This window comes from Acomys minous (assembly GCF_964271855.1).
Source record: "Acomys minous genome assembly, chromosome: 2".
Classification (NCBI taxonomy): domain Eukaryota; kingdom Metazoa; phylum Chordata; class Mammalia; order Rodentia; family Muridae; genus Acomys; species Acomys minous.
Genome location: NC_140484.1, coordinates 86,702,617 through 86,728,888, shown reverse-complemented (window position 1 = coordinate 86,728,888; position 26,272 = coordinate 86,702,617). Strand labels below are relative to the sequence as shown.

Below are 26,272 nucleotides of genomic sequence, written 5' to 3'. Positions count from 1 at the left end.
TTTGAGATACTGTCTCATTATATAGCCCAGGCTGGCTACATAGAAGTAGCGATCCTCTTGCCTTTGTCTCCTGCTGCTGGGCACGAGCCATCATTTCTTAAAAGAGGATGTCTCTCCAGCCCATGGCCCTAGTTACAAGTAAGTCTCAAGGCCTCCCCTCCTGCATGCCCTGACCTCCTGTGGCTGGGGCTCTGCCACCTCTTTGATGTGCTCACCTTCCTATTGAAGCGGTCAATGGTGACATGGTGGGCCAGATGAGTCACATTTAGTATCACCAGGCAGAATGGGGGCCAGTTCAGGTGTCCCTGTAGAAAGGGCAGCCTCATCAGTCTGTAGCCCCGTCCCAATTTCCCTCCAACTGTGTGAGTACAGGAAATGTGAGCCCATCTGCAGGCCTGGGTAGACGCGATATGGAGTCCTACCTGAGTGCATGCAAGCCTAACTGAAGAAAGGTAGGAAAGAAGAGAAAAAAGAAGGAAGGGAGGGAGGAAGAAAGGGAGGAGGGAGGGAGGGAGAGAGGAAGGAAGGGAGGGAGGAAGAGAGGGAAGAAGGAAGGAAGGAATGGAGAGAGGAAGGGAGGGAGAGAGGAAGGGAGGGAAGGAGGGAAGAGGGAAGGGAGCAAGGGAGAGAGGAAGGGAGGGAAGGAAAAAGAGAGAGAGAGGGTGCTTCCTCCATCCACTAAGCTCACAGGGTTATCCTAGCAAGCCAGTCCCTGCAGCTGGCACCTAACACCACAGGCCACCATCTTGGATTGGCTTCCCCCAATCCAACTCAAAGGAATCCAGAGAACCCAGGGCACTAGGAATTATGGAGATGCCAGGAAGGGTCAGGAGGGGGCGCAGTCTGCTCCACTTGTCCCCTCAGGCACGTGGCCTGCTGAGGGAAGATAGCTACCATTCCAGGAACCTCCTGGGAGACACAGAGAGGGGCTGCCATGGCCATCTCCAAGGTCTACCCATCATAACCTCTGACACTCCTTGAACTCCACCTTGTCTCCCCTATCAGCCTAGTACAGGTCTCAGGTCCTGGCAGGGAGAAAAATCTCCCCTCTCAGCAGGTTCAGTTTTCAGGTCCTGGCAGGGGGAAAAAGCAAGGGACCTTTACCAAGTTGGCACTCTTGCAATCCAGGACGTGCACAGAGATGATCTCCTCTGGGCTCTGGCTGACGATATAGATGGCCTCCTTGAACAGAGCTGCGTGGCTGCCATCAAAGGTTACAAAGCTCAGGTCTGGGAAGACTGAGCATCGGCCTGGAAGGAGGGACAAAAAAGAACAAGCAGATGACTTAAGGACACTAGGAAGATTGGCAGGTGAGTCCAAGATGGGGGTTCGGGGGGGGGGGGGGTGTTGGAGAGTTCCTGGGATCAGGCTTTTCCGAGAGTTTAGAGGTCACAGGGGGAAGGAAATCTGTCATTCCAGGAGTCATCTGTGATGAGTCCCACAGAACCATGGGAGGGAACACACAGACCAGGGGAAGAGGCATTCTGGGAAGGAGGGGAACACAGAGGCCCGGCCCGACACCCCATTACTCACAGGCACATTCCCAGACTGGGCAGCAGCGATCCCCGCCCACCCGCACAGCGAGGCCCAGGACCCCACAGTGAGGGCGCACAGCACCATGAGGACAGTGCTGGGTCTGGTTCACACGTATTAGCTGGCCTTCTAGGCATATGTGACGGATGCAGTCTTGTTCAGCGATGGGCTGTGGCACAAAGTCGGGGTGTCAACATGAGTGTCCCCTCAGAGCTTATGGTATCGCCTACCTCGACCATTCTGGAACAAGCCAGGCTGTAGCGGAGTAGGTAACACTGAGGTAAAACTACAGAACGAACGCCCTGTGGTGGCTAGCTTCAATAGTCAACTTGAATCAACCAAGATCTACCTGGGAATCGAGTCTTAGCAAGGGGTTGTCTGGATCAGGTTGGACTGTGGGCATGTCTGTGGTGGGTTGTTTTTTGTTTTTTGTTTTTTTTTTGTTTTTTTTGGTTTTGGTTTTGGGTTTTTTTGTTTTTGTTTTGCAATATATATATATAAGATTTCCTCCAAACTTGCTTCTTAGTGTTTTGTTCTTTCTTTTGTACACAGAGATTAGGGAGTTTTAGAATTTTTACATACATTTTAGCAAACACATTTTGATCTATTGGCTTCTCGGTGCAGTAATGCAACGACACTCCATTGTGGTGCCAAAGGCTTGTGGTGGGTTGTTTTAATTGTCTTTAATTGATGTGGGGTGGCCCGGCCTGACCGTGGGCTGCATAAGTCCTTGGTTTTGAGCCCTAGGCTGTGTAAGTGTAGAGAAAGCCAGCAGAGCAGTGAGCGCGCCTGCTTTATTCTTTCTCACGGTCCAAAGCACTCTCACCAGGGGCTGGAGAGATGGCTCAGAGGTTAAGAGCACCGACTGCTCTTCCAGAGGTCCTGAGTTCAATTCCCAGCAACCACATGGTGGCTCACCATACCATCTATAATGGGATCTGATGCCCTCTTCTGGCCTGCAGGTGTATTGCAGGCAGAGCACTGTATACATAATAATAAATAAATAAATCTTAAAAAAAAAAAAATAGCACTCTCACCACACCCTGCAAAACCACAGCAGGCCCTGGACCCAAGCAGACAGAGTTGGACCCTGTTGCGCTTCAGGGGACCAAGGAGACCTGGGAATTCTTGAACTATCAGGAGCTTGAGATGGGAGTAAGTAAGGGCACATTTTGCAGCCTAGAGATAAAGGAGAGAAAGGCCCATGGCTTACGAGCTTTTGGTAGCAGTCATCTCAGCGGCCGGAAGAAGGCCAGGTCTTGGGGAGGATGCACAAACACTGAAGACCCTGACAAGTCACTCACCACGCAGGCGGCAGAAATGTTCCCGTCGGCCTCCACCGGTCCCTCTGCTATGCTGTGGGCTGGAGCTGAGCGGCCTGACTGTTCGGTGGTGGCCTGGCGCCCTAGATCCTCTTGGGGCCCGAGCCCTGCTGGGGTTCCGTGAGCCTCTGCCAGCTGAGGTAGCAGAACCAGGGGGCCCTCCTGGGAGGCCGTCCTGGCTGCTCCCCAGCTTAGGGAGTAGGACGTGGGCGCCAGGGGCACCGTGCCAGCCTGGGGGCCTTCAGCCTCCGTCACCAAGGGAGCAACAGTATGGCTCACTACAGGTTCCGTGGGTTCCGTGAACCCACCCTGGGCAGAACCAGAGAGGAGCGTGGGTGGAGACACCTTCTTAGATAGAATGGCTGCTTTCTGGGTGGTGCTTTTCCGTGAGGCGAGAGACACTGTGGGGGGCTCCCCAGCAGACACAGATGAGGCACCAGAGCTGGGCAATGTGGCTCCCAGAATCAGATCTGGAGCCATACCTGTTACTTGGGGAACCATGGCGCTAGGTGAGTGTGCCTGGTCCTCCACAGCAGACGTGAGTGGCACTGTCAGACTGAGCATCTGAGCAGGGGAAGTCACAGTCACAGCCGTGGCCAGAGTCGTGGCCTGGTGCTGAGGTGGAGGGGTGGGGATGTAGCCTTTGGAGCCAGATGTGGCCACTGGGGCAGATGTGCCCACCTTAGCTAAGGGCAAGCTGGTGTCAGGAGGCAGGCCAGAGAGGAGCTGGGGTGGCCCAGTTGACTCTAGAGAAACTAAAGCCGTGGCTCCCAGTCTGCGAGCGCTTGTGGATGGGGTGTCGGCAGCCAGGGTCCCTGGGGATAGAGCTGCAGGCCTGGGTGCTGTGGTGGTATCTTGGGCTGGGCGAGGCAGGCCAATGGGGGCTGAGCTTGGGTGTGGGGACATCAGTAGCTCTATAGACTGGCTGTGCCCAGATTCTCCCTTCTCTGTGGCTGGCACCACCTCCAAGCCCTTGGTGACAAGGGGACTGACAGGAGTTTGCTCTGCCGTGCTCACCACAGTCAGGGGGTGGCTGGAACTTGAAGCATTCTGGACCGGGGTGGACGGGGACATCACTGTCTTATTTGTGACCTTAGTTACAGCTGCTGTCAGATGGGATCCCAGGGAGCTGGGGGGCCAGGAAGTTGCTCCAGGGGATGTCACAGGTCTGGAGGAGGGGCTCGGCAGCTGAGAGGGCTGCAGGGATGTAGTTTTAACAGTAAAGGAGTCATGACCCAGGGCCGTCACAGCTTTGGTCATGAGTGGGAAGCGAGGTACAGGGGGTGACTGGGAGGAGACAGTGGTGTTGGGACTCCCCGCAAAGGTCACAGTCACTTTGGTTGTCTCTGTGGTGCCTGATACAGTGCCAGGTATGGGTGTCAGCAGAGGACCGGGGAAGGATGACGAGGAGACTGGGAGGTGAGAAGGGGCGGGGACCTCGGTGCGGTGGGCTGGACGGTTAGATGCTGTAAGCCCCAGTGGTAGCTGCTGTGTGGGTTGGGCAGACCCTGGAGAGGGCACTGGCCCCTCAGTGGCAGCCATTGGTGGATTTGGGGCTGAGGTGAGAGGGGATAATGGGACAAGCACAGGCCCGCGGGTGGGGGCTCTAGGGGACTCCTGTAGACGCTCCTGCTTGTCACTGGGGGTGGGTAGCACTTGACCCGGTGCCAGAGTCTCATTGTCAAGGGCTTCGGTGGGACCCCACAGAGGTGGCTCCACACCTGGGAAGACGAGAGAAGATGCTGCTCAGGAGGAGGGTGACTGTCCCTACATGTCCTCTTGGGGGCAGCACTGAGCTATGGGGCTGGAGGACTGGTACCCTAAGCAGAGCTTCTGATGCCGGCCGGGGCCTCTGTCCACAGAAGCCAGCAAGGCTGGACTCTCTCCAGCTTGTCTAAGCCTGGCTTCCCCAGGCTACCCTAAGCAAGACCTCCACGCCTAACTTCTCCTTTCTCTGAAACGGGAACCAGGCAGAGCCCCACAGCTCTGAAGACCTTTCTGTCCACGGCCCTGTGCTGCCTCTGCTGCCCTAGGACGTTGGGACAGGATTTCTCAGTGACACCCTGGAGACTTGAAGGCGTCCACAGGAGAAAGGAGAAGCCCAGGCCACTTACAGTCTTCCAGGTAGACACATCTCTGCGTGACTTCGTCCAGGACCTTAGGAGTGGGGCACACAGGGACACAGCCTTCTACCCTAAGGACAGAGCAGGGAGCTGGCTAGCGACCAGAACATGGTGCTGGCCTCTCTCTCTTTTCCCTGGATAGTACACAGGCCCCACCCTCCTATGTGGCATGTGCGTGCATACATGCTTATTCTGAACACTCATGTGAAGCTCTGTAGAGTAATGGGCACATTACTACCCACGCCCACATATGTGACTTTTATACTGTTATTCCCTGGCCCACGGGGAGACACGTGTGAACAATGTGTGGCTATGTGCACACTCTTGGCACAGGCCCAGTCTCACACAGCCCACAGGCTCTTTCCAAGGCTGTGAAAAAAAAGCCAGAATATATACACACCTCATATGTACCCATGCATCTATGTAGATGCCCACAAAGACCAGTTTACACACCCCTGTAGCATTCTCAACCACACTCAACTGCATATAACCAGCTCACACAGGTATGTGGATATAGTTGTGTACAGCCCATACATACTTAATACATGTGAACACAGTTCAGCAATACATACACCATACACCAGTATACAATAGGAATATACAGCACTTATATGTGGCGCACACATGTGTGAGAAAAATAACTAAGATATACATAAAAGCACATTCCCCTGACACGCACATTCCTATACCCACCTTAGGACACACTCCTGCACACACCCACACATGTGCGTGTCTACACACACACACTCAGAGATGAACTCAAACTCTCCGTTTCACAGGCACTGACTCCATGCCCACTGCCCCCCCCCCCCGCCCCCGGGCTTACCTGGGCACATCCTGGCAGCTGGCTGCCCGTGGGTCCCGGCAGGTTTGGAAGCAGGGGCTGGCACAGGCATCATAGTGCCATTCACAGATGGGGTAGGCAGCCCCCGAAGGCTTGGCATCTAAAAAGACAAGTCCCTCCAAGTCTCTGGACACAGAGAGAATGAACACCAGTGCCCAGAATTATCCTGGCTCAGCTCGTGCCCTCGCTGCCCCGTAGTGAAGACATGTAACTTCATGCAGGATAAGAGTATGAGGCTGCACCCATGGTGCCTGGGGACAGGGTCTGGGGGTCCTGAGGAGAACCTGCTGGCTTCTTGGCCTGGTGTCCCCCATGGGTGTACTTTACACTCCTGGGGACAATATGTGTCCCGGGGCAGGAAACTGGAGCCAAGCAGTCTATGTGCCTCCACCAGGCTCGCTTTCCCTCTTATTCCCACACAGGCCACTAATTTTTACACTACGTAAGTGGCCTGTGGCAAAAGGCAGGACACAGGATGCGGCATGAGTCTCACAACCCACGCTTCCACTACTCCCTAACCTGCCAATATGGAGATGAGGCCACCTCCTATTCCAGGGGTAGACCCCAGGGAGCCTCCATTCTGCTAAAAGGATGAGGATTCTGCTCCTTCGTGATGGGTGGAAGGAAAGAGGAGAGAGGGGTGGGAAAGTGGCTGAGAGAGGCAGAAGCCTCTCAGGCCCAAGAGCGATGGCAGGACAGCCGCTTACCCAGAAGGCGGAAGAGCGCGCCGCCACGAAACGCCTCCGTGTGTTCATAGGTCCGCAGAGCCAGCTCACGGCCTGACGAGTGGAGGAAGGACGCAGGCTTTGCCAGGGACTCCAGAGCCACCAGGCCAGCCTGCCATGTCCCCCGGTGCAGCGAGAAGGAGGCATGCTGGTGGAAGGCCTCGCTGCGGTGCCACTTAGCCAGCTCTATGGAGCCATTGGCTGTGGTGTGCAGGAAGAAGTTGGGCCTGTCGGCTGCCTCCAGCGACACGGCGTCAGGGTCTGCAGAGCCGCAGGAGTTAGGTCAGTGTACAGAGAGAACCAGATTTGGGGGTGCAGCATGCTAGCTTGTGTCCTCACACTCTGGTTGAGGGGACCAGGTGGACCCTGGCACTGCCTCAGCTCCTTTGACTTTCTTCCCTGCCTGAATCTTCCCCCCCCCCCCTTTCTGTCTACCAGCCGCTCTCTGGTCATCATCTCTGTGGATGGAGGCGGGTGGTTACAGAAGCCCTCAGCTGCGGTCTCCTGTCCTGTCTCTTCTCCCTTCCCACCGGAAACCCTTGCCTGGCCCAGTGCTTGCTATGCATGGCATCGAAGAGATGGGGATGGTCATTCTACAAGGTGACAGTCCACTGGACATAGGGAGCAACTGGGGTGTGGTGACCCAGCAAGCTCATGGTGTCTAATGTTCCCCGTTGCTTCCTGTCACCACAGATTTCCCATCCCTCGAGGCCCTAAGCTACCCCGCCATGCAGACCCCCCACCTCTGACTCAGAAGCACTCTCTTTCTTGCTGACATGGGCCAGGGTCTGGGTCTTTTCATATCTCTGGGTCCTGTGCTTGCCCTGTGCTCAGTGAAAGCGAGTGTGTGCTCAGTGAAAGGGAGGGAAGAAGAAAGGAGGAGAGAGAACACGGGCACTGAAAAGGGGGGAGGAGGGCGAAGAGAGAAGAAGGTGAGGGAGGAAGAGGAAGTAGCGGTCAAGAAAGGAAAAGTGGATAGAAGACAAGGAAGAGAAAAGGACACACGACAAAAGGATAGTTCCTGTCTCTGGGACTCTCTAGAAGGTGGGGACAAAAGCCAGCCCAGGTCCTGGGTTTTAGGTCACAGAGGTCAAGAAACCAGACTGAGCTAGTGGAAGACGGAGCCCTGTGGGCGGCTGCGGCTTCAGCATCCCTCCTCGTCAGCACCGCCTCTGCAGGGAGGGCTGGACAGGAGCCAGAGGGTGGGCCTTACCGTGGGCCTTGGCCTTGTACAGAGCAGCTGTCAGCAGGAAGCTTGAAATGTCCCCTGGCGCCAGATCCTCTGCCCTCACGAGGGCTATGTCACTGTCTGCGGCCTTCATGGCCACCAGGGTGCCGCCAGCCGCCACACTGGACAGCTGGTAGGGACCTTTACCTAGCGCTGGAGAGAAGAGCCCCTGTCACACACCCCACCACCCACACCACGTGTCCCACCCCCCCCAGAAGTTCAAAAGAGGCGGGGTGCTAGAAGGGGGACTCTTGACGGCTTCCGGTCCCAGATGAGACCCACGGGAGCTATGTCAGCTATGATGCGACAGGACCCCTGCGTAGCAGCCCCCAGAGGAGCCTGACCCTGCCTCTGTGCACAGGGAGCCCACGACAGTCACCTATGTATGCATGAGCCATTACCACAGGGCACATTGCTCCATCAGGGTCGCCTTTGGGGGAATACAGCACACTGGTCTCTGCCCACGCCCTCCTGAGGGGTGACAGCCAGGAGCCCAGAGCTCAAATTTGTATTTGTTTGTTTCATTCACATATCCCATTTGTGGTTTTTTTTGGGGGGGGACATGTGGGGCTTTGGAGTTGTGGGTTTAGAGTGAAAGGGGTGTGGGTGTGTCAGCTTTATAAGTGATCCTGCCTCTGGTGTGTCCCATAGCTGTCTGGGTCACCTTCCGTGATGCACTCCCAAGTGGTTCTTCTCGTCCCTAGGACAGAATCTCAAGAACGCAGCTTCGATTCAGGGCTCTTCCATACCAGACCCCTGCTTTGCCTCCCACCCTACAGGGGCCCCTGTCACACCGGACTGCCCCCTGACTCACTGGAACAGCCGTGTGCCTGTCCTAGCTCACTGGCATCATGCTGCCCCACTCCCTCAGAGAAATCCTGCTCCTTTTGTGCCTGAAAGACAGGGAGTTCCTGGAGACCAGCTCATATGTCACCTCCTTGGAGGAGTTCTCCCAGCACCCTCTCCTGCCATACTCTTCCTGTGCCCTACCCAGTCCTTGGAGCAAGCACACACCAGTCACAGCTCTGCGGTGAGCATCTGCACTGGGGGTCCTGTCTGTGTCCTTCACTAGAAAGCAGACAGACAGTGTGCTACTCTGGTAAATGGTCAGCAACCAGCTCTCAAAAACCCAAACAAAACCAACCAACCAAACAAACAAACAAACAAACCAGTGTGTCACACTGGCTGATTTTAAGGGTGTGAACACTCATGGCGGTGGACCAGTTTCAACAGATGCAGGGTTCAGGACACACACGTGGTGCTGGGGTACTCCCATGTACCTCTGCAAAGGTCCTCTTTCCCAGAACCCCCCCCCCCCCACCTCGCCGAGGCCTGGGCCACAGAAAATGCTGGGAGAAAACTGAAGCAAGGAATGGGTGTGTGGGCAGGAGGGTGGGCGGAGGATGCTAGAAGCAGCCTGTCCTTTGCAAGTTACTGACACCCAAAATGCCGCAGAAGGAGAGAATTGCTCAGAGCCATGCTGCTGAAATGTCTTGCCTGATGTCACAGGGACGCTCCTGTTTCCAGGGAAAGCACTTCTCCTAGAGCCATTCCTCTGGACACTGAAGGCCAGTAGCAGCCCCCCCCCCACCCCCGGGAACTACCATTACGGTGCAGCCTGGGCCAGCTCTCATGCAAATCCTCATCTCACAGACCCCTAGTCTGCCTCAGTGTCCCTTCCCCAGGCCACAGTTGTTAGGTCTCAAACCGGGGACAAAGGGCTAACAGAGGTGCCTATTAGCACATCAAAGCTGATGCTGGCAGCCAGGTTCTCCTAGCATCCCTCAGCCATCCCCTCCCGGCCCCCTCCCCCGTATCCCCCCTTACACACACACACACACACACACACACACACACACACACACACACACACTGCCTGTTACAGGCTCCTCCTGGCTGGGACACCTTCCTCGCTACCCTAAGCTTCTCCAGCCCAGGGGCGGGGCTGCCCTCCCCCTAGCTGCTGTCCCTGTGTAATCCTGCTTTTTTGATTACTGGGGCCTTTTACCTTTCGGCCTCTTTGCCTCCTGGCCTCTTAGCGCCTGGCTCCGAGTCGTGTTCACTATGGAGTCTTTCAACTGCCTCTGCCTCTAGATATATTCACCCTCACATCTACAACAAATTTCCTCCTCCACCACCGTACCTAGGGACAGTCATAGCCTTCTTTTTGTTTCTTTTCTTTTTTTTTTTTTAATTCAGTAATCTTGCCTGGAAAGATGCTTCTCAAACCCAAATCGGCACCAGAATGCACACGAAGCCTGTCTGTGCCCACACCTTCGTAGGCTAGCTGCTACAGGCTATTCCTGGGGGGGAGACCTAGGGGCTTAGAAGTCAAAGGGCTGGGGCACTGAGTGCGTCCAGGATTTCACTTTGGTCCAAGCAGACAAACTTGATGCTAAGAACTATTCTGGTGGCCATTTTGCCACAGCTCACTCAACCTCTGATCAAACTGATTAAATGGCCCTAATACTGGACACCAGTCTCCATTGGTCCTTAGCAATGACTTGCATTTTCATCTTCATTACTAATTTAGATGTTGGTACATATCTGGATTCCCTTGAGGATTGAAGATTCATCTAGGTTTTCAGTAACCTTCCTCAGAGAAAGCAGACTGCACCTGCTTTTGATAACTCATGTCTTCAGAGACCACCGGGTGACACTTGAAAGACTTGTTGGGCCCAGTTAGGAAGGCTGTGGGGTAAGTACACTGAAACCAGTGGGTTTTCAGCCCCTTGGTGACACTGCACTGCGTGATGAATACACCTGAGATGGTTCCTGTCACGGGCCTCGCGGGGCTGCAGGAACAGCAGTGGACAGAACAGAGTCCTGGGCATCCATTCCCCCCCCCCCCCCGCCGCAGCTGCAGGACTCCACATCACACACACCCCCTCAGTGCCATGTCTCAGCTTTTCCAGGGCCAGCAGCTCCTGGGGAGGTCAGCACTGATGTGGCCCAAGGGCAGAGTTGGCAGTGCCCCTGGCCCTGAGGTTCTACTTGGGGGGGGGGGGCGTGGAGAGAATGGGCTTACCTTTGTTGAAGAAGTCACAGTCGTATGCTAAAGAAGAAAAAAGAAAGATTCTCCATGAGCTGAGCAGGGCACTTGCACCAGCCAGCCTTCCCCACCTTTCATCAAGGACTGGGTCTGGCCTATTTCTAAAACTCCAAGATTGATGGATGGGCTTAGCTCCATAGGCCTTTTTTTTTTCTCCCTCAAATTCAGTGATCCTCCTGCCTCCACTTCCCGAGTACTAGGATCAAAAGTGTACACCAATAACACACAGCAGATCCATATATCTTAAGGGGAGGAAATATGGTGGCCCCTCGCTTCACCCCAGCACAAGGCTTGCTTGAAGCCTGGCTTGGAGTAGCACTCAGCAATGTGATGAATGAATGAATTAATGAATGAATGAATGAATGTTGTACGGAAGAGCATGGTCTGTGTGGCGACAAATGTCAAGATTAGAATGAAAAAAGCATGAGTAAAGGTGTAGCCCAGTCAGTAGAGTGCTTGCCTATCATGTACAAGGTCCTGGGGTTCAGTTTCCGACGTTGCATTTTAGGGTGTGGTGGCTCACACCTGCAACCCTAGCACTCGGGAGGTGGAGGCAGAAGGACCAAGTTCAAGGTCATCGTTGGCTATATAGGGATTAGAGATGCTGTCTCCAAGACAACAATAAACAGATGCAACTGTTGTAGCTCTGGTTGGCTATGTTGCAGAAGAACCCCACAGGAGGAATGCGAGCATGAGACAGAAGCTCCTCAGCCTTGGATGGAAGGGGACAAAGGGCCTCCAGGACCCCAGCTGTCTCCCAAACCCTCTGTGCAGTCTTTGGCTCCAGCAAAGCTCTGTTAAGAGCCCCTAAAAGCATGGAACCATTGTGCCCCCTAGTGGACGATCTGCATCTGTTCCGTAGCATCTATCTTCCTTACTGATTCCTCAATCCGCAGGGACAGGGGGGGGCTGAGCTGTGGGGACCTTGGCAGGGCGCATCAACCAAGAACAAGGCTATGCGGAACCAGCTGGGTTCACCTGGGATAAAGGCCGAGGAAGGATTTGCCTCTCACACAGGGATGGCATAAAGAGAGTCACCGACTCCTTTTTGTACCCTATACCCACAATCAACACATTTGGTGGCGCCTGCTTGCCCTCTTGCAAGGTCATTAAGGGTCAGGGGAAGAGCGCGTTTTTTTAATCTCAGCACTCGGAAGGCAGAGACAGGAGAATCCCTGTGAGTTTGAGGCCATTCTGGTCTACATACCAAGCTCCAGGACAGCCAGCACTACATAGACAGACTCTGTCTCAATAAACAAAACAAAAAAAGATCGAGGAGCTGGCTTGCCATGGGGCTATGGGCGAGCACTTGCACTTGCTTTCCCTTGTTTGTGGACATAGAGTGCTAAGTCATAAAACTATAAGACAGGGCTGGGCGGGTGCTTGCCTTACCAGCACAAGGACCGAGTTCAACCCAGCGCTGGGGACACAGAGGCAAGTGGGTCTCTGGGGCTTATTGGCCAGCCAGCCTTGTGGCTACACACTGATGTAAGAAACACTTTTGCAAGGACTTCTGTGCCCCGTCTGTCCACCCTTTGGACCTGCACCGGTTGCTACTGATCAGAACACCACTCATTTTAATGTGTTAGCCAGGGACTTTTGCTTTAAATTACGTCTATTTATTTATTGGGGGCACGGTAGTGCATGCGCCATGGCACACGTGTGGATGGAGGTCAGAGAACAACTTGCCTTCCATCTGTCTGATCTCGCCTTCCATCACATGGGACCTAGGGAACAAACTGAGGTGGTCAGGCTCGGCAGCAAGTGGCTCTACCTACCGAGCCTTCTCACTGGCCCAGGGTTGTAGATTTTAAAATATCTTTTGTAGCATCCTCTCGTAAGCTCACAGCCCAGTATGGTACATGTATTCCCATTGTGATATTTTAATATTCACCAAAAATCGGATTAATCTTTGGAGATGCTGCCTCTTCTTTCTTTAGGTCAACAGCTATTCTGCTTCAATGTGGCATTCTAAGCATATCAAAATCAATTCAAAAAGTTCATAATAAACACAATATCAAAACATTAAAATAATCAGTAACGGGGTCCCACTGAGCCATCACGGGACCTGGACACAGGGGAAACTAAGAAAACAGATCTTTTGTTTTGCTCCTTTGTTTTGTTTGTTTGCTTGCTTGCTTGCTTGCTTGTTTTCTGAGACAGGGTTTTTCTGTCCTGGCTGTCATAGAACTCGCTCTACAGACCAGGCTGGCCTTGAACTCACAGAGATCCTCCTGCCTCTGCCCACCCCCACCCCCCAAGTGACAAATATCAAAGGTCTGTATTATCATCAAGATGGCTGCGGTGGTGAAAAGCCAGTCTGGCTCTGGACCTCAGGGCCTGGGACTCTTAGCAGTGGGGTGAAGGACACAGGAAGGCCTGCGCTAGGACCTTCAGGACTGAGCTCCTGCTGTTCTCTCCTGCGTGGTTTGGGGCATGGCATGCACTCTCGCTCTCCCCCTTCCTTTCTTTTGCCATGGCTCACCAAAGGCAACGCAGAAATATAAAGCCATGGTGATTGTGTACACCCCTGGGGGCAGCCTGGAACACTCACGGCAGAGGCGCGGGGTCCGCCAGTCAATGACCACCCCATGCTGGCAGCACTGATGGGCATAGGCAGAGACACTGGCACAGAAGCACTCACAGTCACCACCCCGGCTGCACCCGCATGTGTCCGTCAGGCAGTTTGAGTAAAACCAAGTGACATCAACCTAGGAAGGTCAACGGATTCCGAATGTCAGGCCTGAGTCTTTTCTAGTGACAACACAGCACAAAGATGCTCACAGGTAGGGTAAGCTGTCCACATGGGACACGGGCTGCGGGGAGATGCAGCCAGCTCAGAAAACACTGGCAGATGCCTACTTTGTGATGTTCCCCCTGAGCTGAGGGACTAGGGAGCTGCTAAAGAACAGGCAGAGTGTGACCTGCCCAGCCAGGCTGGACACACAAAGGCCAGGCTGCAGTAGTCCTTGAAGGCCTGGAGGAGCCATGTGGAGCTGGGCCCCAATTCTTATCACCATGGAGGGCAGGGAAAAGGCGGGGGGCAGGGTACAGCAAGGGGTACATCAGCACTCACTCTGCAACAGGACTGCCTCACAAGAAGCAAGAGCCAGGCCCAGCTGGGTGGGTTACAGAGAGCAGAGACTGGGCCGGCTGTCCCTAGGCATTGGGAACTTGGGGATGGCTCATCTGAGCAGACCAGAGGCAGGAGAATGGCAGAGACAAGATGGACCCCTCTCATTTAAGGGAGTCTCTGACCAGAAGGGTCCTGGGAAGGTGGGAGGGGCTGAGAGGGAGGCACTCACCACTGGGTGGCACGTCTCAAACACCTCACTGAGCAGGATCCCACACTCCTTCCTGGCAAATGGCTCTCGGAGAGGGTTCAGGACACACGTGTCCCTGGGGTCAGGGGTGTCTGGGCACTGAAGGATAAAGGAAAGGCTGTCCTATGGCACTGACCAGAGAGGCTCTCCTTGCCCTCAAGTGCCTGCGCCTAGGCACAAAAAGGCCCTGAGACTGCCCTTTTGGCATCCATGTCCTTGTTTAATGCCCTCCCCTGGAGATGGGGGGGGGCCTCCAACTCACTTCCAACAAACAGAGCACACCAAAGGTTCTGGAGACACACCGGTTGTGAGTCTATGGTCACACGATTGTGTCAGGTGAGGTCCCAGAGCCCACTTCGATGAAATCTCTCCCTTACTGGCTGCGAGGAATCAGTCGGATATGGTGGGAACCCCACATGGCAGGAAGTAAGGGAGGTCCCCAAGAGCTGAGGGTGAGGCTGCCAGCTACCCGAAGCTAAAGCTCTCAGGCATGTGGGTCCAGGAGGCGAAGTGACCCACAGCTATCCAAGTATGGGGCCTCTGGGAGAGAGGCCAGCCCTGGCTGTCACTTCATCTGAAGGCTGTAGGACACAGAGTAGTGACCCTAGCCTCGTGTTCTGATTCTCAACCAACCTGTAGGAACTGAGAGAAGACACTTGTTGCTTACTGACGTCGCTTTGAACACCACTGTTGCACAGTGTGGGGGTTTGAATGTAATGGCCCCCATAGACTCGTGTGTTCAAATGCTTGGCCATACGGAGTGGCACTATTAGGAGGTGTGGCCTTGTTGTAAGAATTGTGTCACCATGGGGTGGGCTTTGAGGCCATATATGCTCAAACTAAGCCCAGTGTGGCACACAGTCTCCTTCAGCGGTCTGCGGACCAAGGGGTAGAACTCTCAGCTCCTTCTCCAGCCCAGCATCTGCCTGGATGCTGCCATGCTTCCTATAAGGCACCTCCAACGAAATGTTTGCCTTTATAAGAGCTGCCTTGCTCATGGTGTCTCTTCACAGCAATGAAAACCCTAACTAAGACACACAACAAAAGGTGCCAAAAGTGGTGATGGGGAGGAGAGTAGACAAGCCCGGCCGACTTCGACAAGCTCCGCCTTCCAAACTAGGTGGCCATCTTGCCTAGGATAGCAATTCTTACCTTACTAGCCACCCAAGTTTGGCCAAGGGCAGGATGGGCTGCTTGCCTTGTGGGCGAGAGGCAGAATCTTGGCTAGGGATACCAGTCAGAGGCAGAGATGGCATTCCCAGGAAGAGCCTCACACTAAGGTTGCTTTCCCCTGACTTGGGTCCAGGGTTCATATGTCCCACGTAAGACAGTGAGCGGATACCAGCTGCTCTGGAAAGCCTTACCTCCACTGCAGCCCAACTGCTGCCAAACTCCTGGGGGTTCGTCAACTCCAGGTTTTCTGGGGTCCTCATCTCATTGACGGTTTTCAGGTCAAAGTTCCCACAGAGGCCCGCCAACTGACCCTGACAAGAGAGAGGGCCGCCATGTTAGTTGACAGTTTAGTAGGGCCGAACTGCAGCACCAACACTATTGATCCAGAAGCTACTGTGGACTGTATGGTTTACAGAAGGACGGGACAGGGCAGGGCCAGAGAAAGATGCCAGAACAGAGTGGGTAGCAGTGGACAGGACAGGGTCGTGCTTCCCCCAGTCCCTCAGAAAGGGACATCTCAGCCAAGGACAGCAGCAGCCTGCTTCAGCGCCAGGCAACAGCAGAGGTGGTGATGCTCAGGTCTGGGGACTACCTGCCACTGAGGGCCCGCCTGGACATGTACAGTGGTTCTCTGGTCCCATAGGAGGGTGATGTGCTCCCGTGGGAAATGCACCAACGTGAAGAACCCTGCTCTCCAGATGTGGACAGACTGCTTCTCGTCCAGGAAGCTCTCAGGACTCTAAAGAGACAGAACCCGAGGCCCAAGTGTCCCTCAACGCCAACTCAACTGGAAGTGGCTGTGAGTCAGTGCCCAACCCGGGGACCCCCACCAACACTTCTCTCTCCCTCCACCCCGACACTGACATCCCACCCTCTGTAAAGATTCCAGTCAGAGTTCCTGCCTCAGCGGAACTCTGGACCCCAACCCTCTCCAGCCCCGTCACCACCGATCTGCACACTGTCTACACAGCCTTCCCCAGGGCAGGTCCTTACAGGGTCCCCTGAGTCGTCATCAAAGATGATGAGTGAGCTGCCAACCCCGATGGAGATGGACTTCCTGCAGACGACGCCGGAGCTGTAGCAGTTCACATCTTCCACCATGACAGAGAAGCTGAGCTCTGAGGTACTCTGGGGAGGAGAGAAGAAGCCAGTACAACCAGGGAGAGGAGACATCTTGTGAGTAGCACTGAGGAGAAGGGATGTGGACTCTGAGGGGCTTTTTTCTATCCATTTCTTCCTTGAGTGAGTGTGTGTGTGTGTGTGTGTGTGTGTGTGTGTGTGTGTGTGTGCGCGCGCGCGCATTTGAGTGTGCATGTGTGTGTGTTAACATGTGCAGCTGTGCACAGATATGTATGCTCACACAATGTGGAAGCCAAGTGACAACCTTGGGTGTCATTGTTGGACTCTTTTCACCTTGATAATGAAACAAGATCTTTCACTGGCCTGGAACTCACAAAGTTGACCGGGTTGGGCCAGGGAGCCCCAGAGATAGGCTTGGCTTTGGCTCCCCGGCTCTTAGACTACAAGCTCAGCCCTGCTTTTATGTGGCATCTGGGCATGATCTCAGGCCCCTGCGCTGATTGTCTGAGCAGCCTCCCCATCCCTGAAGACACTTCTCATCTGCTCTGTGGCTTTGGGCAGCTTACTCTACTTCTCTGAAGTTCAGTGTCATTTTCTGGCCACCTCGTGCAGTGTTTAGCAGATGGTGGCTATCCCCAAAGGGCTTGAGGGATGAATGGGTGAGTGAACTTGATGGAAGAGGGGTGCAGAGGGGACACTGTCTTGCATGTGGTGGAAGCGTTCTATGCTGGAGGCTCGCCAGAGTTGAATCGCATTTTAGGTTTACATCACATTTATGCAGAGATTCCACTGCACAGAAAGCCACACAGGTCTTTGCTGCAGCATTGAAGTCCTGAGACCAAGCCGGAGCTCACCCATGCCCATGTAATGCGGTACTCTCTGTGTAGCGTGTTCCAACCAGCATCAATAGTAACATAGCCAAGCCGGGAGTGGTGGCACATGCCAGCAATTGTTTGGCAGAGGCAGGTAGATCGGTGTGAGTTCAAGGCCAGCCTGGTCTACAGCCAGGGCTACACACTGAAACCCTTTCTCAAACAGGCAGAAAACAAAACTCTGTGTGTGTGTGTGTGTGTGTGTGTGTGTGTGTGTGTGTGTGTGTGTGTGTGTGAAGGGCAGGGAGAGAGCTTGGGCACCATGGCTCATGTCTCTAGTCCCTCTGCCCAAGAGGCAGTGGTGGTGGTCACTCAAACCTGAGAGTTTGAATTCATTTTGGGCAACTCGGCAAGCCCTTCATCTCAAAAATAAATAGACAAACAACCAACTAAAATCAAATGGCACAGGTTCAATACTATGCATCTTGTGGAGTGACTGGACTTAGGTGAAAAACTCCAGCACAACGCTTGTCCATAGAAAAGACCCTGTGGAAGGTCCTGCTTTGCCCAACATGTGCAAGCCCTGACCAGGAAATTCAATAATAAACAAACAAACAAATGCATGTTATACTCTGTCATTACAGTTTACTCATACGATATTCACATGATGAGATAGATGGGCCTAAGGAAATCAGTGTCCCCATGAATATCTGGTCCTGCCCCCCACCCTGCTGGTACCCACTCTTCCTCTGGAGGACTCTTGTGTCACCCACATTACCATCCCTTTTCCTCTATGTGAACAAAGAACCTTAATGCATGACTCCTGCAGGCGACCATTTTTCTAGTCGTATGTCCTGGTTCTGTGGCTACCTAGCTGTGTCACCTCAAGTAAGCTCCCTAAGTTCCCCAGGCCCATGGTGTCACATCTGTCCCATGGAGACAACGCTCCCACTCTGTCCACAGCAGTGAAATGGAAGTGAGAGAACCCACAAAGACGGTCAGTAGACCAAAGCTTAAAAGGCGTGGACTCTTTCCTTCACAATAGGAAAACAAAACAAAACAGGACTAGTGGGGCAAGGCTGTAATGGTGTGTGGACAGGAAGTAGGGTTTCCCTCGCCCTGACTGACTCCTCTGAAAGCTGAACTTCAGGGCTTAGATCTCCCAACCCATGCATCCAACGATGCACGCATCAGCCTGGAGTCCAGCTCACCCACACATCTGACAGGTCTCGGTCCCTGGTTAGTCCGGATACCCACGGAGCCAGCTGGGTAAACACACCCAGGGACTCACCTTGACCAGGTGCACTTTGCACGCCCCTACAAAGTCAAACGGAAGCCCGTCGAATGTACGGTAGTGTCGGTCCCCGTAGGCGGTGCAGGTGGAGGCACAGGGGTGCAGGGTACACTGGAAAGAGCCCCGCTGGCACACACTGAAACACACACACACACACAGAGACAGCTCACAGGACACACTTAGCCCCATGCTGCAATGCTTTTTAACAAAGCCTTTGCCTGCTGAATGCACGTGGTGTGCCCCTAAAAGAAGGGGTTCAGTGAACGTAGCAACCTCCAGCATTCATTCATTCATCAGACCGTTTGTGATGAACACATCTCAGGCACTCTTGCAAGAATTTGAGAAACGTCAGTCAACAAAACAGAAGAAAAACCCTCTGGCTTAGTGGATCTTATATGTGCCCTGCCTGTTTTAGCAGGAGGGCAGTGATGTGGCGGGGGTGGGGCATGGAGGGAAAAGGGTGTGCTGAGGAGTGTGTCACAGATTGAAACAGGGTCATCAGAGACGTCCAGGAGCTGAGGCAGTTATATGGACACTTGGAAGAAAAGCATTGTGGGAAGAAGATCTACAGTGACCTTGAAGAACACTCCGGTGGTAACAGCCGAGATGGACAGCCCAAGGGTAAGAGGGTAGGAGAGGTTTGGAGGGTGGTGGAGGGCGGCGTGGTACAGGCTCAAGAAGGCCATGGGAGCGTATGGCTCCTGCCTAGGAATGAGAGAGGAAATCTCTGGAGGACTGAGCTAGGGGTGGCTCCTACTGGGCAGAGGGGACGGAAAGGCCACCAGTGAGGTGACTGTAGTAACTTAGAGAAAAGAGGACAGGGTTCAGTACAGAATCACAGCAGTTGAAAGGCGAAGAGGCAACCAGATTAGAAGTGTAATTTAAAAGGCTCAAGCAAAAGATTTGAAGACCTCACGCTGACACATGCAAGCCTAATAAATTCAGTAACTTAACCAATCAGCTCTGGCCGCCAGTCATGAGCCATGCTTTTAACAAAGCCTTTGCCTGCGCCTGCACGGGAGCACACCTGCACTGGGCTCTGCATCTTGGCAGAGTATGGAGCGTGACCATACTGGTGTCGTGGAAGATGTCATGCCCTCCTCTGGGCTGAGGAAGTGAACATTTCCCACCATGCGTAAGGCAGGGACTGGGAGCCATCTGTCATGGCTTGGATGACCTCTGAGAGTCTCTGATAGGCTCCTGGGCCCCAGCCTGTCTCCACTGAAACCAATCCAGCCCAGGTGCACACTTCTATTTATGTGTGTTGGTGTTACTGAATGAGGAGTGTGGAAATACACCCACATACACGCTCATCTTGAATATGGGCATTTCTGTATTCATAGGCAAAACAACACATCGCATATTCACATCCATATTCATTCATGTGAATACAAATATACATATATTTAATGCACAGTCACTCATTTTGCATGTATATTTCCTAAATAGGTGCATATGCATGTAAATATATAGAAAGGCACCAATATGCATATGTAAATTCCTAGCTGATATATTAACGAATTTACTCATCCCTATGGCACCTGCACCTTTTTGTGTATGTTCACTTGCATTTATTCATATCTATATATCTCTATATATGCTCATCTAAATACACAAACACATTGTTGTGATTATAAGCATGCAAGTGTGTATGTTCATAGACATGTCTGATCATTCACGTAAATGGTCACAAATATTCTAAATATTATTTCACATACTTGCACTTGTGTGTATATATACAAACCCTATACAATCGTCACTATGAATATAGACATGACGAAGAGAAAATCATATCCTTTCCAGCAAAAAAAAAAAAAAATGAGGCCGGCTTGGGGGACTTACCAGGTGTGGCAGGAAGATACTACCTGGTCCCCAGGAAAATATTCCTTCCCCTTCCAGGTGCATGGACACTCCTCCGGTGGGAAGCATGCATCCCCGTGTCTGAGCAGGCTGGAGGGACACAGCAAGTGAGTGACCAAAAGAGCATTCCTAGATCTGCTATGATGTAGGAAGGCCCAGCCCACCATGGGTGGCACCATCCCTAGGCCCGGGCTCCATAAGAATGCTTGCTCTACATGAGTCGGAGACAAAGCCAGTTAGCTGCATCCCTCCGTGATTTCTGCTTCAGTACCCATTTGAGTTCTCAGTGATGCACTGTGACCCGGAAGTACAGTCCACATAAACTCTTTCCTCTCACAGGTTGCTTTTGGTCAGGATGATTTATCACTGCCACAGAAAGCCAACCAGGATAGACCCGGGCGTCCCCACCCGCGGTAGTGGCCACGGGGCCTTTGGAGCAATGCCCAGCTCTGAAGATTCTGAGATAGATTTGGAGAGACGTGGTGACCAGGGAATGCAGAAGCGGCTGTAGGCTCAGCGGGTCCTGGAGAGGAGTTGGTAATGGGGCTGGAGTATCTTTGGGAGCCCTCTCTCATCAAGAGGACTTTTCAGGATGGCAGAACTGCCTCCCTGGTCATAATTCCACTTTTGTGAGCCCCCTGGAAACACAGGTGGACTCCCCATGGGGTGTTCTATACACCCTCAAAGAATCCTATTCAGACCCAAACCCAGAGCCAGGACCCGGCCCAGGCCTCTCTCCCAGAATCTCTGTGTGGTTACATTCTGGAGAGTGAAAGGCTCCTGGCTCCTGACTGCAGAGACTGAGCCACTCCTGACCTCAGACTGAGAGGCAGGCTTGTGCATTCAGGACAGTATTCCGAGCGGCCTCCAGTGACACGCTTCGAGGTCTGAGGCCTGGGTGGCTGAAGGTGAGGCAAGGCGCCTATGTAAGCAAATGCCCTGGCCGGAGAAGGGGCAGGCACATATTCCACACTGTGCGCCCTGCTGCTCTGGGCAAGGAGCGGAGTTTGCAATGAAGGAGACTTGGTCTAAGTGTGGTTCTTCAGCAGACTATTTCCCTCCCTCTGACCCTGGACTTTTTCTCGTCTGTGGGATGACACTGGTTCTCTTTTCTTTTTGAGACTGACAGAGGTAGCATCAGTGTCTTACACACACACACACACACACACACACACACACACACACACACACACACAGTGAAGCTCCAATGGGCAATGCTGCCCTGCCCACCCCAGAAGCTCTGACCCTCACCTCATTCCCTTTGGTTGTCAAGGCCAGACCCAGAGCTCCTAAGTGACCACTAATCTCAATGCAGACAGAGGGCACAACCCTTCATGGGCACTGCCAAGCCATGGCATGGAGCAGCTCCCAGGACCCCTTTTGACTCAGCCCTGAAGACACTGGCAGAGCTGAGCACTGGTCCCTGTGTACAGAGAGCACCCACAAGCTCAGCTCCTGTAGCTCCCCACAGCATCCATGCAGCATCTGGAGGACCCAGGAAGGAGGCTGCTGCTGGGTGGATTATTCCAGGGGAACAACACCCCACTCTGATCAAGGAAGTAGACTGAAAGCTGGCACAAGTCTTCTTGTGCATGGTCTTCAATCATTGGGTGCCTTGGGCATTTGGGGTGCATCAGACACCTGTCTTGGTGCTTCCACTTTGATGCCTTGTTTGATCTGCCAATTATGGTGACAAGCACTCAGACTCCCATTTTACAGATGAAACCCTGAGTGTTAGAGGAGCAAGCATCTTCCTCATCTAAGGCCCCATGGCTCACAGGAAGCAGAACGTGACAGGCTCCGTTCCAGGCTGAGCTCCTTCCCAGGCTCCCCTCAGGCATCACAGCCATGCTGCCTCCTCCATCCCAGGCTGTGTGAGGCCATCCCTGCCTGCCCCTACCCACCCAAAGTCCCTGGCTCTGCCACCCTTTAGGCCGGAAAGCTTCTAGCAGCGTGGAACCATACCCCTTGGGACAGGCACAGCCCGACAGGCAGGGACCACGAGCCGCTACGCTCAGATTCAACAGGTGCTGCTCACACGTCCTCTCCCTGCTGAGCTCAGGGTCTAGGTGCGGTGCGCTGCAGTTCACGAAGACCTGGCCTGCTGGACAGGCGGCGGCTAGAAGAAAGGAATGGGGGGAGAAGGTAAGTTCTGCAGCTTCTGGCCTGGGCTGGTGCTGTGTGGTGGGTGCCTGGAAGAGCCAGACAGATTCTTGGCATGTGTGGGTTCTCACATCACATGGACGAGGTAGGTAGGTACAGTCACAGTGCAGGCCAGCCACCATTATCAAACAAGACCTCTGTGCCGGGCAGCTGCACCGTGCACTCCCCAAAAACTTGTCTTACTTCCTATTGCAAGAACTATGCATCTCCTCTCTGACATGAGAGAACGAAGAGCTATTCTGCTGTCTAAAGGCAGCAGGAGCTGAAAGGAAGGGACACAGAGTGACCAGGAGAGGGACCCAGAGATGGACAGCCGAGCAGCCTAGAACAGTGGCCGGAGATTTTGAACAGGAAGAGCCAGTTCCCTATTGTATCTGTTTTTCTGATATAACGGCTCCCTATCGTCAGCGAAGTCCGCCACGCAAGGTCACTCTGTGTGTGAGTGATTGTTTTAGGAAATCCAATAAAAGTCAGTTAAGACCCCTGGCCAGAACAGACTAGAGGAGAGAAAGAAAGAACCAGATCCCAAAGGGATAGAAATCCAAAGGCAGAGGAGACCAGAGAAAAGATGCTCCTGGGACAGTACAGGAGATGGGGGTTGGAAGGAAGATTCAAGATTGCCCATGAAAGAGAAGATGAAGGAGATGGCTCAGAGGTTAAGAGCATTGTCTGCTCTTCCAGAGGTCCTGAGTTCAATTCCCAGCAACTACATGGTGGCTCACAACCATCTATAATGAGATCTGATGCCCTCTTCTGGCATGCATTAATATGTACATGCATTAATAAATAAATCTTTTTTAAAAAAGAGAGAGAGAAGATGAAGGTTCAGAGAGACGAGGCGTGTCCCCCAGGGTTGCACAGCTGCCCGGTGCAGGTCAGGATTTGAACACAGCTGATCCAGCCTCTAGGCCTCCTCTTCACCATCAGCCGTATGCTTCCTCTCGCTCTCCTCCATCCCAACCCCTGTCCTGTTCTCAGCCTCTGCCGGAGGCCTCTGAGAATTCTCCAACCCTCTACCTCACAGGTTGCTCACCCCTGTCCCACTCCTGACCTATCTCTGTGCTATGGAGAAGCTCAAAAGTCCAGGCAGCCCTTCCCTCTCTGCAAGCTCTTGCCCACTCCTGAGCTGGACAGAACCAGTCTCAAACACACTTGGCGGCCCAGAGCAGGAAAGCCCAGGACCAGCAACTTCCCAGATCCCCCAAGTGCTCTCTAGTAGGTTGAGGCCAGGATGGGGGGAGGGGGCCCAGGGCACCACTCCCTAAACTGGAACCTTTGCCAAGAGTGCATGAACACTAATGCCCGAGGCAGGGTAAGCTAGAGTAGGTTTGCCCCATCCTGACCAGCACCCCAGTTCTCCACTCCCTTCTCCACAGCCACTTCCTACCAGCTGGAGTCCCCTCCACCCCAAAGTCCCCCTCCCCCCAACCCCCCCACCTCTGTTTCAGCCCTGCTTACCTGGAGCTCGGCTGTCACAGCTCATGACTCCATCTTTGCAGTGGCTGCAGAGAGTTGGGGAGTTATCATTTGGGAACCTCCTACTGCCCTTGAGGCTCCAGACAGACATCCCCACTTACTACCCTGGCTCCCCACCACCATGCCACACACAGGGTGAGAGGCTGGACACTATATCTCCTGCAGCAATTGATACCCAGGAAGCTTACCAGTGTCCCAGGGAAGGGATGTCGCTGTCCCCAGGGGGATAGTCCATGCCTTGGAAGTGGCAAGAGCACTGGTTCCTACAGAAACCAAGAAAGTATAGTGCAGACTCAGGAGAGGGGGATGAAGGCATCCAGGGAAAGGCCACCCCCAGGCAGCTGCGTGTCAGAGGATGTGGAGAGAGGTGGCAGCGATCCCTGGGATGTGACAAACCCTCCAGAGAACCAGAAAGCCCACCAGGCGCAGGACTCAGGTTGTAGGCCATATTTTTGGCTTCTGTAAGCACTGCCTATGGGGATCCAGCCCCCACCCCAACCCCTGTCAAATACAACCTAACTCAGAGCACAGACCACAGAGGTGGCCAGTTCAGAGCTCCACCCCCCAGTCTCCATCCATGTTTGGATAAACACTGTTCTGGGGTGGCATCAGAACCAGTCAGACTCAGCGCGTGCCCTGGCTGGCCACTTTTGACACTTGGCTGAAGACTCGGGCTAGGCCCTCCCAGGCACTGTCTCCTGGATTCTTCACTGGGATCCTGGGGTGTAAGGATGTCACTCTGTCTTTGGTCCCTGGACTCATCTGAGCTTGCTGGCTGTATGTCCTTATCACACAATTCCCACAACTCATCCCAACACCGCTGGTCTTAGAGCAGCACAGGCCAGTGGGGGGGGGGGGAGCCGGGGAGATCCTGGGCTCATCTTTCACGATGCTCCACAGTTGCTTCCCTGTCTTTCCTGTGTAGTTTGCGGAGGCTTCTATTACGGGTGTTAGTGGGCACACGGCTTATCTAAAGGAGGGCTCCGCAGTGTGACAAGCCTCTGAGTGACTCCCATTTGCCACCTAATTGGGGTGTGTGCGACTCCTTTCCCTCACTACTGATAAACCTCCAACAAATTTATAGACCATTTCACAGACAGAAAAACTGAGGCCTAGACCCCAGGAATCTTGCCAGTTCCTGTGGGGTCACCATCTACCATTCTTCACACGCTACCTCCAGCCCCTACTGAGCCAGCTGCCTCCAGCTGGGGCTCCAGGCCAGTTCTCACCTCAGACTCCCTCCCTGCCTTCCCTCACCTCAGGGCTGCTCAGAAGGCCACTTCTGCTAAGGGCCTCCTCACCTGTGTGTGACAGCGCAGGACCATCTGTGTGGCTTTCCCGATCTTCTTGCTACCCCAAGTCTCCTAAGTGTCTGTTTGGGGTGTGTCTGCCTTGCCACCTTGGGTTGTGGACTTGGAAAACTAGACTCTATTCTGTCCACTATTCAATTCTCAGAGGCTAGAAACATCCGGGGCATGCTGAGATGCACACAGATATTTGTGGGAGAGGAGAGCAGCAGAGAGCGAGTGCCTCCTCCCAGCCCTCTGCCCCCCCCCACCCCCCACCATGGCTCTGGTTCAGTCTGTTTTACAGGAAGGAGAGAGAGGCCTCCCAATAGGTCCGGAAGAGAGAGCTGCTTGCATCTTACAACAAGGCCTGGATGAGGGTGAGGGAGGCTGGGGGGGGGGGGGGGGTTGGGGAGGGGTGGGTAGGAGAGGCTCAGCCCAGAGTCCAGAGCAGACCCTAGCCTCACTCCCCACGTCTCCCACAAGCCAGGCTGGCCACTCACCTGGGGACACAGAGGTCAGCTCGTGTGTCTAGAAATGTGTCCGGGGGACAGGTGCAACCCTCCACACACTCGTCCCTGCTGAAGTTGCCACCGCCACCGTTAGCCCCACAGACATCAGGGCTGGCCAGGTCCCGGCATGTCTGTGCACACTGAGCCACACAAGGGCTGTACTCCTTGGTGGCCTCACAGGTCAGAGCTGTAGGGAGAGAGAAAACCGAGCTTGAGCTCTCTTCTTCCCACAGCTGTGTGAGGTGGGCTCAGCATCTTGACAAGAAACACTCCGAGAAGGTAAGATGTTTGCTCAGACCCTGCTCACACAGCAGCTCACGGTCAAAGATGTGTGCCTCACGGTACCAAAATGTCAAAATAGCCTCCATTCCACTCGGCCCAGAAAAGCAGGCCCTGCTGTTAGACCATAGTCCAGGAGAGGAGTGGAGGTCAAGACCCCAGGAGCCCAGCGCCCAGCCCATCACGT

The 26,272-nt window shown here is 53.8% G+C and overlaps 1 protein-coding gene across 1 annotated transcript in view; it reads right to left on the bottom strand.

The window, feature by feature from the left end:
- Positions 1-26,272, bottom strand: part of OTOG (otogelin) — a 70,154-nt gene that overhangs the window by 20,009 nt on the left and 23,873 nt on the right. The window contains exons 20-39 of the mRNA XM_084773335.1: positions 25,798-25,993; positions 24,197-24,271; positions 23,991-24,034; positions 22,335-22,488; positions 20,352-20,459; positions 18,507-18,645; positions 16,317-16,451; positions 15,916-16,062; positions 15,515-15,634; positions 14,133-14,249; positions 13,382-13,538; positions 10,804-10,830; positions 7,761-7,928; positions 6,530-6,808; positions 5,805-5,922; positions 4,970-5,049; positions 2,838-4,576; positions 1,534-1,702; positions 1,105-1,250; positions 216-305 (exon numbers count right to left, since the gene is read on the bottom strand). Coding sequence (XP_084629461.1) covers positions 216-305; positions 1,105-1,250; positions 1,534-1,702; positions 2,838-4,576; positions 4,970-5,049; positions 5,805-5,922; positions 6,530-6,808; positions 7,761-7,928; positions 10,804-10,830; positions 13,382-13,538; positions 14,133-14,249; positions 15,515-15,634; positions 15,916-16,062; positions 16,317-16,451; positions 18,507-18,645; positions 20,352-20,459; positions 22,335-22,488; positions 23,991-24,034; positions 24,197-24,271; positions 25,798-25,993 — 4,208 coding nt within the window. The remainder of the gene's footprint in view (positions 1-215; positions 306-1,104; positions 1,251-1,533; positions 1,703-2,837; positions 4,577-4,969; positions 5,050-5,804; positions 5,923-6,529; positions 6,809-7,760; positions 7,929-10,803; positions 10,831-13,381; positions 13,539-14,132; positions 14,250-15,514; positions 15,635-15,915; positions 16,063-16,316; positions 16,452-18,506; positions 18,646-20,351; positions 20,460-22,334; positions 22,489-23,990; positions 24,035-24,196; positions 24,272-25,797; positions 25,994-26,272) is intronic.